The following is a 15,701-nucleotide window of genomic DNA, read 5'->3' as shown; positions in this document are numbered from 1 at the left end:
CATGTTCAATACACAAAACGATTTAAGTTTGTTGGTTCTGTTTTCACAATAATTTGGTGTTATGTCATGAAACACGTTGTCTGTACATATATAGAGAGGACGTTTAATAGAAAACACCAAATTATCATTATCATGAGAACAAAAGAAATAAGCTAAATCATTTAGTTTTTTCTATCATTAATTTATATATTTTTAAACTTTTACTTTTACATACAAATTAATGTCTATGTGTACATAAAAAACTATTAAACTAATTTATTCATATGTTTTTTCTCCTTACACTTTAAGCGTTACCTATACATATGTAGCAAATACACCTTGAGCATTATTTGCACATTCCTACACATGTATACATGCATAGGGTTTTATAAATAAACAAAAATTTTGTTTATATAGTTTTTGGAATATTAGATGAGATGACAAAATTGGAATTAATTTTGTGTAGATATTATGCATATATATAATATATATATACACACACGAGAGGCTGGATGCTTGGAACCAAAGCTCCCTCCTTCACATACATATATACACCTACCAACCATCACATGTAACCTGCCAATAATAATTTCTATCTTAATTTTTCTACTTTTGTTTTCGAATCTAGTACAAAAATGAAGCAACCAACCGTGAAACACGAAAAAGGCTCCCAAAAATCCAACAAGAAAACACCAGTTAAAGTTGTTTACATCTCTAACCCTATGAAGATCAAAGCCTCCCCATCTGAATTTCGAGCAGTCGTGCAACAATTTACCGGTCAATACGCTACTTTCCCACCATCCCATCAACTCCCCGGTGTTCTCAAGATCGATAACAACTTTAACCATCAACAACAACAAGAACAAGAACAAATAGGTTGTCAAGACAAGTATTGGCAACGTAGCATGGATTCCAATCTTTGTTATAGTGAGTCTCAAGAAGATGAAGCGGCCTTAAATGATTTGCTTGATGGTTATTCACCACTCTTGCCTTCAGACTTTGGGTCTTGATCATAATTATGATTGGATTCATGTATTATTGTATAATAAATCATTTGAAATATATATATCAAAGTGAGTTGAAGATGGATAACTTGTGTCGGCTACAAATTATACCACTAAAAGTATGTAGTTTCAATGGAATTCTAGATCGTTATTGTCAGAACTACAATCTTTAGCTCTGAAACTGAATCATTTTAACGAAATGACTAGTGTACAACAAGCTTATTCCAGTACATGTTTGCACTAGCCTCGCTACAAAGAAGATTGTGTGTGTGTGACTAAGCTCTGGGATTAGAATAAGTATCAGAATATGCTCTTTATGTAAACAAGCTTCAACGTGAGAATAAGTTTTTTTCTTTAGTCTGGGCGACTTGTCACTCATCATGCTTTTAATGTTTGGATCTCTATCTCTTTTAGTTGTTGAGTTACCATGTTTCTAATTTTCTTGTGGATTTTGATTATTACTGTGAATGTGAACGATTTTCAGGTTCTAAAATCCATGGTATGAATAGAGCAATGATACATAAATGTGTAAGTATGTCTAAACTATTGACTTCTTGAATTGCTGCTTAATATAGACTAACCATGTTTGTAATTCTTAGTCCCTTTCACATATTTTATATAAAGAGTCACTCAAATATATACAATATATACTAAACTATTTTCCTTATATTAAAGTTAATTTTAACTTGTTAAAATGCATGTACCTAAAAAAAAGTTCTAATTGAACAAAATATTTTTGTATGTTTAAATTTTGAATGACACTATGAACATTTTTTTTATCAACTTAATAAGAGCTAATAGCTAGGGACTTGATGCAAATATTACTTTTATAGTTTTACATGTTAAAACTTTAATATACTAAAACTAGGTCGATTTTTTTGTGTATGCTTAGGATTTCTATATATTTATTGGAATATCTTATATGGCACGCATTTTTAAGTTTTTGTATCAACTATATATATCTTCATTTCCTAACACATGTAATAAAAATACATACTTGTGTAACATTGAACTTTTTCTAAAACAAAAGATGATCAACCATCTGTCCGTACAGATATTAAGAGAAAGCTAGGATTGATGTAGCAAACACATTATATTATATGTAATTAATATTTGCTTGGGGTGTGTGTGGTTGGGCATCTATTGTCCACACTTTTCTTTTCAAGTGGCGGCTATTTAACATGCCATTATCTTGTGCTAAGTAAGTTTCTCTTTAACGTTTATAACGACACATCTTAGCGGTAAAATGGTGTGTTTTAACCAAGTGATTGTATGTTCAAATCTTGTGAAGTATAGGTGTCATGATTTTAGAAGTGAAATGGGTATAGATTAGAGAGTGTGTTAATCGATTCCAAGAAAAAGTTTTCTTAACTATCGATATTGGGATTTAAGTATAATCTAGACTCTAGTGTGGTGTTGGCCTCCCTATTTTTGAGAAACAAAAAGTATTAAGTCCTTATGTCTAACTTATGTGTAATCATAAAGTGTTTGATATTTTGCTACATTTTTATGTAATTTATTTACCTGACTCGTTTTGACTTGATTCATTTTAACATGGTTTATTTTTTGCCTCCACGGACAAAACATTTTAGATCCGCCAATGACTGAGGTTTAGTTATGTTAAAATGAACTGAAGCAAGTAGAGACTATATTTTGATTGAGAATACAATTACACAGTAATTTGATTGATTATTCTATCATTATTATTGATCTTAAATCTAATAATTCATTATAATATATCTCAATAAATACACGATGGAAAAAACTCATGGAGCAAACCCAATTTCGAGTACTAGTAATAAATGGGGTTTATTTAAGAAGTATTCAATGAACATAAATTCTATATCGCTGCTATAAAAACAACGGTCCCATATATGCCATCTCGATTGCTCACTAGATACTGGTTTCAGTGAAATTTTATGAAATTTTTAACCAAAGTCATTGCGATAAAATTGAGACAAAAGTCTTTTCAAATCAAATTGAAACTTGACACGTGCTCTCAATGCCAATAAATCTTAAATAATAAAAAAAAAACTATATATTTAAATAGCTTAAATCGGGAAGAACAATTTTTCAGAATAAATGAGTAATTACAGAAAAATAAATAAAAAAATACCATATATTCAAATAGCTTAAATTGGAAAGAACAATTTTTCAGAATAAATGAGTAATTACATAAAAATGTCAAAAACAGTAAAATGTATAAATTGAAAAGATTAGTGAAGTATTAAATAATTTGTACTATCAAACTCACTTTAATAATATGTTTAGTAAACTTATTTATAAAATACGTTTTCTTTATCATTTAATATATGAACAAAGATATAAGTGATTGGATTATATTGGCACAGATTTAGGTTTTTAAACGTACAAAACAAACATAAGTAAGGCTTGTTTTATTAGAAGAATATATTTAAAGAGTTTATATATATTTGAAGAGTTTATATTTGAAAGATATCGAGAAGATCATTAGAGATATATAAAAGATATTTAGTATATCTTTATATTATTTATGTTTATCTCTTGCCATGTTTAAAGGGTTATTGCTATATCCTCATCATTATATATATGGCTCTTGTATCTCCTTATTATTTATTCAAGAATATCAAATACCATTGAACACTTTTATGGTATCAGAGCTTCGGTTCTGCAAATCCAAAAATTACCCCACACCAACGATCCTTTCTTTAATTTTCATTCAAACTGTTCACATCCATCTTTTCTTTATTATTATTTTCTTCAAAGCTTTCCAACTTTCAATCAAGCCGTTTCTTTATTATTCATGGCTACCGAAAAAGAAAATAATGACGAGAAGGCTTTGTCTAGCACCAAAACCGAACCCCCTTCACCCAGCTTACACCGTCACTAACGTTCAAAACAAGATACGCACCCTAGACAGTACAAAGGTCACATATTCGTCATGGGTCAAGTTATTTAAACTACACGCCAAAGCATATAAAGTGCTCAACCACATCGATGGTACTCCGCCACCGGAAGAAACCGATCCCACATATGTGCAGTGGTCAGAAATCGACGCGTTAATTCTTCAATGGATTTACAGCACCGTGTCCGATGATATACTGGATCGCATCATTGACAACGATATATCGGCGACTACCGCTTGGAATAAAATCCAAGATATCTACCTTAACAACAAACAAGCCCGAGCCCTGGCCCTTGAACACGAATTCACAAACATGAAGCTCACGAACTCTGCCGGTTTTGATGAGTATTGTCAGAAGCTAAAGGAACTCGTCGGAAAACTCGCTGACGTCGGACAACCCATGACTGAAACACGTCTCGTGTTGCAACTTGTAAGCGGTTTACCACTGGAACTTGATACGATCGGAACAATTGTGAACGGGTCTCCTACTACATGGGATTATGCAAGAGGGCAGATTGAATTAGAGATTCGAAGACAAGTAGCTAGGTCCAAGTCAACTCGCGAGACCGTTCTCCTCCACTCCCAAAACCCCAGCACCACCCAAGCAACAAGTAACAATACACCACTGGCGAATAATCAACAACCACCCTATCAATCGAACTATAAAGGCAACAATTACGATCCAAATTACAGGGGCAGGGGTCGTGGTGGTCAGCCATGGCGTGGCGGTGGTCGCAATCGGGGACGAGGAGGACGAGGCAATATTAGTAGGGGTCCATGGCAGAACTCAAATTATCCATCTCAGTTTGGGTCGCATACCACATACCAACAACCTCACTTAATGCAATACCCACAACAATACAATCAACAGTGGGCAGCCCCACCTCCAGCCCCTTATCCATCTGCTCCAGTGCAACAGGTCCAACATCAAGCCCATATGACACACCAGAACCCGTCAGGCCCACTTGGCTTTGGACCCGCTACGTTAAATGGTCTTAGTCCGAGTGACATTGGTACGGCGTTTCAAACCATGAATCTCAATTATGCGGACCCCTGGCACATGGACACGGGAGCGTCATCACACATTACTTCGAATGCCGGTAAAATTACTACCCCTTTATCTCTACCCCACACACTATATATGTCGGTAATGGACAACGATTGCCGATTAAAGGATCCGGTAATGGTTTTTATGAGCTCCCAAATAAAACATACAAACTTAACCATATTATCCATTCCCCTGAAATAATTAAAGACCTAATTTCTGTCCGTAAATTTACCATTGATAATCTTGTTTCTGTCGAATTTGACCTTTTTTGTTTTTCTTTGAAGGACCTCAAGGATGGACACCTCCTTTCCAGTCACAATAGTACCGGCGATCTATATCCGTTTACACCACCGGCGTTCACTTTGCTTTCTTCTTCAACAATCGTCCCTTGGCACAACCGTCTCGGTCACCTAGGAGTGAATGTTCTAGATTATCTTAGTCGTTATATTATTTTTAATTGTAATAAAACCGTTGCATCTTTCTTTTGTCCGCCTTGTCAACTTTCTAATAGTAAAAGTTTACCTTTTAATGATTCATATTCCGTTACTTTTAGACCGTTTGATATTATCCATTGTAATCTTTGGACCTCACCTGTTCAAAGTAATTCTGGCTATAAATATTATATGGTACTTATTGATAATTACACTCACTACGTATGGGTCTACCCACTCAAATACAAATCTGAAACTTTTCCCGTCTTTGCCAAATTTCATGCACTGATTAAAACTCAACTTAACACACTAATTAAAAGTTTTCAATGTGATCTTGGCGGAGAATTAGAGACAACAATTTTAAAACCTTTGCCCCTTCGAATGGCCTCGTTTTTCGTTTCTCATGCCCTCAAACTTCCCAACAAAATGGTCGGGCAGAACGGATGATTCGACGTTTAAACGATATTATCCGGGCCTTGTTAATTCATGCCCATCTTCCTTCTACATTTTGGGTAGAAGCATTGCACACCGCTGCCTACTTACACAACATACTTCCTACAAAGCGTCTTCACTTTCAAACACCCGCCTTTGCCCTATACCAACGACAGCCAACGTATGACCATCTCCGGGTATTCGGTTGTGAATGTTACCCAAACTTGTCTGCTAAACAACACGATAAACTCTCCCCACGTTCTACCCGATGCATCTTTTTGGGATACCCATCGGATTTTCGCGGATACCGGTGCTATGATCCAACTACAGGTCGCGTTCACATCTCCCGCCAGTGACCTTCAATGAATCATCCTTTCCCTTTCCTGAATCGATCCGACCTCATTCCTATACATTTTTAGATGATCCTATACCGTGTATCAACCCGGTTAAACGATATTATCCGGGCCTTGTTAATTCATGCCCATCTTCCTTCTACATTTTGGGTAGAAGCATTGCACACCGCTGCCTACTTACACAACATACTTCCTACCAAGCGTCTTCACTTTCAAACACCCGCATTTGCCCTATACCAACGACAGCCAACGTATGACCATCTCCGGGTATTCGGTTGTGAATGTTACCCAAACTTGTTTGCTAAACAACACGATAAACTCTCCCCACGTTCTACCCGATGCATCTTTTTGGGATACCCATCGGATTTTCGCGGATACCGGTGCTATGATCCAACTACAGGTCGCGTTCACATCTCCCGCCATGTGACCTTCAATGAATCATCCTTTCCCTTTCCTGAATCGATCCGACCTCATTCCTATACATTTTTAGATGATCCTATACCGTGTATCAACCCGGTTACCGCGACCCACATGCATCCACTCAAACCTACTAACCAAATCCCATCCACTCCGCCCCAACCACCTTCACCCATGCATAGCCCAAGCCCATCTCGGCCCATACCCAACACCGACCCGCAATCCAGTCCATAATCCCCTCCTACCAACCCATCACCAACGCCCACTCAACCTATTGTTCCTCCACACACCGCTGACCAACCTACCACCACTCCACCAATTGAACCCACCTCAAACCACCCTATGCTCACACGTGCCAAAAGTGGTATAAGCAAACCTAATCCCAATATAATCTTGCCGCTACCACTAATATTTCACCTGTACCCACGTCTTATATTAAAGCGTTATCGGATCCATATTGGCTTCGCGCCATGAACGATGAATTTAGTGCTTTGCAGGGTAATGACACTTGGGAGTTAGTTCCAAGACCGACTGATAGGCCAGTTATTCGATTTATGTGGTTGTTTCGTCATAAGTTTAAAGCCGGTGGATCTCTTGATCGTTATAAAGCTAGATTGGTATGTAATGGAAAATCCCAAACAATTGGGATTAACTACACTGAAACATTCAGCCCTGTTGTTAAACCGGCTACCATCCGTACCGTTTTGCCACTTGCAGCTTCGCGATCTTGGCCTATTCATCAATTGAACGTAAAAAATGCTTTTCTTCATGGTACGTTACAGGAAATAGTGTTTATGAACCAACCCCGTGGGTTTGTTAATCCATCTCTCCCACATCACGTATGCCGACTTAAAAAATCTCTTTATGGATTAAAACAGGCTCCACGTGTGTGGTACAGCAGATTTTCTACATTTATTTTCTCATTGGGATTTCGTGGTAGCAAATGTGACCCGTCACTATTTATCTACCACCAAGGGGATCAACTTGCTTATCTTCTGCTATATGTTGATGATATTGTCCTCACGGCTTCGCACCAAACCCTCCTTAACCGCATTATTAATCGTTTATCAAATGAATTTGCCATGTCCGATCTTGGACCGCTTCATCATTTTTTAGGCATCTCGGTTACTCGCGATAATGGTGAGCTTTTTCTATCTCAGGAACAATATGCTCATGAAATATTACATCGTGCTTCTATGACATCTTGCAAACCGTTTCATACCCCCGTTGACACTTCGTCTAAGCTAAGCGCTACTGATGGGGCCCTGTTACCTGATGGCACTCTTTACCGGAGTCTAGCCGAGGCACTTCAGTATTTAACATTTACTCGTCCTGATATCACGTACGCTGTGCAACAAATTTGTCTTTTCATGCATGCTCCTAGAGATTCGCACTTTGCTTTCATGAAACGCCTCCTACGGTACATCCATGGAACTATCAATCTTGGCATTCACGTTTTGGTATATCCTGGCATTTCCCTTACTGCCTATTCAGATGCTGATTGGGGAGGTTGTCCGGACACTCGTCGATCTACGTCTGGTTACTATATATATCTTGGTGATAATCTGATCTCTTGGTCTTCCAAGCACCAAGCCACCATTTCTAGATCAAGCGCTGAAGCTGAATACAGGGGGGTTGCTAATGCGGTGGCAGAGGCCACGTGGCTTCGAAATTTATTGTTAGAACTTCGGGTTCCCGTTTGCAAGGCTACCATCGTCTATTGTGATAACGTGTCTGCTGTGTACCTTTCTAGCAACCCGGTTCAACATCAACGAACCAAACATATCGAGATGTATATACACTTTGTTCGCGAGAAAGTTCAAATTGGTCATGTTCGGGTCCTTCATGTCCCCTCCTCGTTACAATATGCAGACATTTTTACTAAAGGGCTTCTCATAAACTTATTTGAGGCTTTTCGTACCAGTTTAAACGTTCGCTCGTACTCCCGTTCCAACTGTGGGGGACTATTAGAAGAATATATTTGAAGAGTTTATATATATTTGAAGAGTTTATATTTGAAAGATATCGAGAAGATCATTAGAGATATATAAAAGATATTTAGTATATCTTTGTATTATTTATGTTTATCTCTTGCCATGTTTAAAGGGTTATGGTTATATCATGATCATTATTTATAGGGCTCTTGTATCTCCTTATTATTCATTCAAGAATATCAAATACCATTGAACACTTTTATGTTTATCTTCGTTCATTTCAATTAACTTTATTCAAATAAATACCAACTCCACGGACGGATTCACAAGTCGATCAAGCACACTAAAAAGATGAACGAAACTTGAAGAACCAAGTGACGAAAGAAACATGAAGAATGTATGATCGTTCAAAAGTATCATTCAAGATAAGTTATACTGTACAAGTTACACAGCAGTAGAATAAGGACATTTGATTCATGATAAGGAGACAATGTTTGTAGCACTTGTGGTCCTTAGAATTTTACTAGTAATTAATCCTTCGTAACTACCAAAAGTACTAATAATAGGAAATATTTATTAACATACTATATATAGGATAGAAAATAAATAAAAACAGTGTTAAAATACTAAAGCGTTTTACTAATAGGGTTGTAAAACTTCGACAAAAATCGTTTATGTTTACTCATTTAATAAATGAATAAACACGGATAAGGAATTTTGTTTGATTAGCTAAATGAATGAACACAAACAAATACAGTGTCCTAGCTTACAATTGTGTTCATGTGCATTTGATAAGGTGTTCGTTAATGTTCATTTATGTTTGCCAATGTTTGTTTGTTTATGTCTGTTCTTTAAATGTTTTTATTTTTAATTTTTTTAGTTAGTTTGCAAATCATATCATATAGATTTATGCAAAATTACTAACTATAAACCAATAATATATATGAGTGTTATGTGGTTATTTATATTTAAATTAACATATGATTGTGTAACAAAAAACACTAACACAAACTTGGTAGCCAAACTAAACCATTAACACTAAACATTATAATCGGTTAGCAAAATCATATAAAACATTGTTTCATGTTCACGAACAATAAATCCTGTTCGGATAGGTGTTTGTGAACCGTTTGTTTGTCCAATAAAAGTTTAACAGACGAACATGAACAAGGCTTTATCCGATTTAGTTCGGTTCGTTTGCAACCCTATTTATTATTGTTCGGTAAGTATTCAAAGTATCTATATATAGAGAATTTTGACAGTCATACATGTGATAAAACAAAACTGTCATTTCCACTATAAATAGTAACTAAATGTATAGTATAAATAAAAACAAAATATTTTGTAAGTAAAAAAAGGATTCATGCATGTTATAATGCAAGATGTAGAAGAGTATGTTGGTGTCCTACCACTTTTTTTAAATTTTATTACTGATCAGTACGTACGAGACCACAATTGCAGGACCGGACAATTAATATTACGTACTCACAGACCAATAATTCACGATATATAATTTGGGATCTTCGTTTTATTTGATTAGGGTTGGACACTTGTAGCTGGAATTTTTTGGTTGTACATGCATTTATAACTATATATACTCATTTTAAAAGTTTATAAAGAGTTAAAAATATATTATAATTTATAAGTGGTATTTCTTTAGTTTAAACCAAATACAATACGAGAAAAAAAATGTAAACGGTTTGGCTGAGGATCGTGTTGAACACGGGGCCCTTAAAACAATATTTCGAGTCTTCCAAGAAAACTCGTTGTTTCCCAGGGTACAACAGCCGGAGCAGTAGTACTGCCGGAGTTAACCGTAAACCTGAAAAAAGTTCGAATAAAAGAAACCAGAAATGTAGAAGAAGAAGAAGTTGGAAAAACCTTGCAACAAAGCTTGTGTTGTGTGTAAGGTTTGGTGTGTGTTGCAACTTAGTTTACCTCTCTATTTATAGAGGAAAAACAAGGCACAAGTTTTCCATCCCACCAATGTGGGATACACCACTATAGTATTTTCTTTCAAATACACACAATCACACATCGATATCTCATTCATCAATGTCAATTAGTGTGCATTTGTTGTGTCCTAACAACCTACTAATGCACACGTAACAAATTTTCCAACAATCCCCCACATGAATGGAAAATCGATTCTTCGAAGTAAGTTTCAGCAGTTGAGTATTGCCGGATAGGTAGGTGTTACCCTTTGAACTTTCGTTGTGAAGCATACTTAGCCTCCTAGCGGTTTGTAGTCGCGATGACTTTGAACAGACCCCCATTTGTGTAGACGACAATATGTCTTCACACGATACTCTCCCTGGTTTGGTCAACCCCTCATTCTTGTGTCCGTTATGGTCATGGATCACGGTCCTGGTTCTGCGAGAGCTCTAGGAAATTGCGCCTCCCCACAATTCCATTCGAAGCGACCACACTTCTCTCTAACATAGGTAATTCCCATGAATCATTAAAAGCATCATGGTTATTTCACTTAACCTTAATATGCTTAACCTCTCCCAAATGTCACTGGTTTTAGGGTACTCCCCTAGGAGAAAGGACTAGGAAGTTCAAGACTCCCTTTGGTTTTAGGGTACTCCCCCACAGTGACTGCCTGTGGTAATATGATTAAGTTTGCCTATTGAACTTAGCTCTTGGGATCTCCAGTCTGCTAAGTTAGGTTTCCCTCATACTTCCTTTATCGCAGGCTTTAGTCCCATTCCTCTCGACAACTTATAAAATTTATCCGTGCTTAAGCCTTTTGTTAACGAGTCTGCAATGTTATCTTCTGACCTCACATGGTCAATCGTGATAACACCCGTTAACAGTAGTTGTCGTATCGTGTTATGTCTACGTCTCATATGCCTTGATTTGCCATTATACATTGAACGTTGAGACCTACCAATTGCAGACTCACTGTCACAATGTACGCAAATTGCCGACAACGGCTTTGGCCATTGTGGAATGTCTTCCACGAATTGACGTAACCATTCTGCCTCTTCCCCAGATTTGTCTAAGGCAATGAATTCAGACTCCATTGTGGATCTAGCAATTACAGTTTTTTTGGATGATTTCCAAGATATTGCTGCCCCACCAAGTAGGAACACGTACCCACTTGTTGATTTGGAATCTTTCATATCCGAAATCCAGTTCGCATCAGTATACCCTTCGATCACAGCTGGATGATTGGTATAATGCAAACCATAGTCTCTTGTGTATCTTATGTACCTAAGCACCCTTATAATAGCTTTCCAATGTTGAACACTTGGATTGCTAGTATATCTGCTTAGCCTACTCACCGCGTATGCTAAATCGGGTCTCGTACATGTCATGAGATACATTAGACTTCCAATGATTCTTGAATACTCTAATTGAGCAACCGGCTCAGCTCTATTTTTACATAGATGTAGAGTAGTGTCAACAGGAGAACGAGCCACTCGCTTGTCTTCCTTGTTGAATTTTTCAAGAATCTTGTCGACACAGTGTGCTTGACTCAAAGTAAGACCTTCTTTGGTTTTAATGATTTTTATTCCAATAATAGTATCAACTAAACCCATGTCTTTCATGTCAAATCGTGCCTTTAACATGTCTTTTGTAGATTGAACCATTTTATCATTACTCCCAATGATAAGCATGTCATCCACATAAGGCATAAAATAACATAACCTCCATTTGTGTTTTTAACATAAACACATTTATCACACTCATTATTTTTAAACCATTGCCAATCATGACTTGGTCAAACTTTTGGTGCCATTGTTTTGGAGCTTGCTTCAAGCCATACAAAGACTTGATGAGTTTGCATACTTTACTCTTTTGACTAGGGGCGAAGAAACCCTCAGGTTGCTCCATATATATCTCTTCTTCCAAATCACCATTTAGAAAAGCTGTTTTAACATCCATTTGGTGCACTTCCAAACTTCGTAAAGACGCGATTGCAAGCACCAACCTTATAGAGGTTATACGTGTTACAGGTGAGTAAGTATCAAAATAGTCTAGACCTTTCTTTTGTCTAAAACCTTTGATCACTAGCATCGCCTTGTATTTATCAATACTTCCATTGGATTTCATATTCTTTTTGAATATCCAACGATATCCAAGTGGTTTGCAACCAACTGGAAGATCTACCAATTCCCAAGTATGATTTTGTAAGATCGAATCAATTTCATTCTTGATTGCTTCTTTCCATTGAGGTCCTTCAGGTAAGGTCACCGCTTCATGGTAGGTATTAGGTTCACCTTCAACCATAAAGCTTACGAAGTCAGGACCAAAGGATTTTGCAACCTTTTGTCTTTTACTTCGTCTTAAATCACCATCCTCAGTCTCGGGCCGTTCATGTGTTCCCTCATGAACCAAGTCGTCATTTTGTGTTGACGAGCTTGCACCTACATCATTCGCTCGTGATGATGAGGCCTCATGTGTGTGTCCTAACTTAGGAAACACGTGCTCAAAATACGAGACAGTATTGGGGCTCGCCTCCATGAAAGTGTTTATGTGTACATTTGGATTTTTGGATTCATGTACCAAAAACCAATGTGCACTACTATTGTAGCATATCCAATGAAAATGCAATCAACAGTTTTTGGGACCAATCCTAAGAGCCTTAGGAGGTGGTACGGTGAATTTAGCTAGGCACCCCCACACTTTCATGTATTTGTACGAAGGTTCTTTTCCCTTCCATAACTTATAAGGAGTCTCGTCTCTATTCTAGAGAGGTATCTTATTTAAAAGATAATTTGCCGTTAAAATGGCATCCCCCCACATGTCATGGCTCACCCCATAACTAACCAACATGGCATTCATCATCTCTTTCAATGTACGGTTCCTTCGTTCCGCCATGCCATTTGATTGTGGAGAATAAGGAGCGGTTAATTCATGTATTATGCCACTCTGTGCGCATAAATCCGCAAATGGTGAAACATATTCACCTCCTCTATCGCTTCTCACACGTTTAATTTTCTTGTTAAGTTGTAACTCAACTTCATTTTTAAACAAGATAAATTTTTCTATTGCTTCATCTTTACTTTTAAGTAAATATACCTAGCAATATTTTGAGCAATCATCAATAAACGTGATGAAATATTTGTTTCCCCCTCTTGTTGGGCACATTTTTAAATTGCACACATCGGTGTGAATTAAATCAAGTGTTTCGGTTATTCTTTCAACCGATTTGAAGGATGATCTTGTAATTTTGGATTCAACACATGATTCGCATTTCGAGTTTGTATCAATGTGGAATGTTGGTATGCTTTTTAATTTAATTAAACGACGAAGTGAATTGAAATTTACATGTCCTAATCTACCATGCCAAACATTTGAATTTAAAGACTCAATAATATAAACAGAAGTAGATGCCTTATTCATTTCATTTCCAATCACGGTTACATCAAGTTTAAACATACCATTGAGGGCATAGCCCTTACCAACATACATTCCACGCTTAGTCAAGACAAACTTGTCCGACTCAAACACTAAACTAAAACCAAACTTATTAAGCAACCAACCCGAAATCAAATTCTTACGAATTTCGGGCACATACAAAGTGTTGCTCAAAGTAAGCTCTTTTCCCGAAGTCATCTTCAAGATCACATTCCCTTCACCCTTGATGTCCGCCGTTGCTTGATTCCCTATAAACAACTTAGCATCACTAGCAGCCTCCTTAAAGGTGCTAAAGAGGGTCTTGTCACCACACACATGACGGGTCGCACCCGTATCAAACAACCATCCTTGCGGTTTGTCCCCCACAAGATTGATTTCTTCAATCATTGCCGAGAGCTCAGTGATCATTGCCACCAACGGTTCACCATTTTCATCCACCATATGTGCACGCTCACGCTTAGGCTTCTTGCATTGGTTCGCACGATGGCCATTCTCATTACAATTGTAACAAACACCTTGGAAGTTTGAGGATTGAGGTTTCTTTTTCACAACCTCCTTCTTCGGTCCAAGGTTCACCTTTCCCTTTCCCTTATCCATTTTACCCTTACCCTTATGTCCCCCCCCCCCCCCTAGAAGATTGTCCAAGTTTAACCATGTTGGCCTTAGCCATTGGCTCCACACGAGCTGATTTTTTAGCCGTTATATTGTCTTCTTCAATTCGAAGACGAACAATTAATTCATCAATAGTCATCTCCTTTCGTTTGTGCTTAAGATAATTCTTAAACTCAACCCAACTAGGAGACAACTTTTCAATTATGGCTGCAACTTGGAACGTTTCACTAAGTGTCATACCCTCGGCATGAATTTCATGAAGTATAACTTGTATTCTAAAATATACATATTATTATATAAACATTTCCTACATTTTAAGCTAGATTTTATTTATTATTCTCGTTCATGGTTTATATTTAAAACCGCAGGGTTTCAAAAAAGACAACGAGCTAATATGTAGTATTTTTATTTGGCTTTCGAGATAAAAAATTAATAGTTGAAACACTTTTACATATTGTTATTATTGTGTTACAACTTTTAACGTCCACTATTCATAATTAAGATGCATACTCACCTTTGTTTTAAATTTTATTACATTAAAAATAATTAAATAAATTGTTTGTTTTGGACAGTAAAGAAACGTCAATATTTGGTGGAATTATAAAAGGCCTACATAGAACATTCTAGAGGGTTTGTTATGGAAATCGGATGTCGGCTACGAGTAACGAAGTTAGGTTGGTATATAATAACTTATATAAAGAAAGGATGGCAATAATGGAGGGACACCATATATATTGAGTTTTTAGGAATCCTTAAGGGGGCACGGCATACTTCACATCATTATTATTATTATTATTATTATTATTATTATAATTATTATTGTTATTTGAAGTCAGAAGGAGGTCACGTGAAAAGAGATCCCACCGCTGCAAGGGTTCGAAGAAAGAAAGAAAGTCGTTGTTCGAGTGGAGATAGTTTTGGTTCAACACCTACTCAACCAAGCATCATCAATATTCGGTTTGAATTTATTATTTTAATTATGAATTTGGTTGTTGAACTTAATTATTTTTGTTTCTTTGATTTTAAGATGTTAGGCTAAATTTATTAGAGCGCCTAGGCTTGTGATGAACCTTTGTTGAAGTTTGATTTTATTTGGAGTTTGCTTTTCGTTATGGATTTATGAATTAGTAAAAAGTTTAATATTATTTATTCGATGCATATGTGTGCTTGGTTTTATTTGATGAGTTTTATTGTTTCACATTTTCCTTGATGATTGTCTGTCATATAATAGGATTCT

The 15,701-nt window shown here is 36.7% G+C and overlaps 1 protein-coding gene across 1 annotated transcript; it reads left to right on the top strand.

The window, feature by feature from the left end:
* The first annotated feature begins 614 nt into the window (after window positions 1–614).
* LOC143553106 (sigma factor binding protein 1, chloroplastic-like) lies at window positions 615–989 on the top strand. The gene has a single exon (XM_077043166.1). It carries the CDS (start codon window positions 615–617, stop codon window positions 987–989), a length of 375 nt encoding a protein of 124 aa, XP_076899281.1.
* Window positions 990–15,701: the final 14,712 nt, after the last annotated feature.

The sequence above is a fragment of the Bidens hawaiensis genome, unplaced genomic scaffold (assembly GCF_021521415.1).
Source record: "Bidens hawaiensis isolate Kalapana, Puna unplaced genomic scaffold, B.hawaiensis_p1.1 tig00017143_1, whole genome shotgun sequence".
NCBI lineage: Eukaryota > Viridiplantae > Streptophyta > Magnoliopsida > Asterales > Asteraceae > Bidens > Bidens hawaiensis.
The sequence above is the reverse complement of the archived record's forward strand: the minus strand, read 5'-3'. Positions and strand labels throughout refer to the sequence as shown.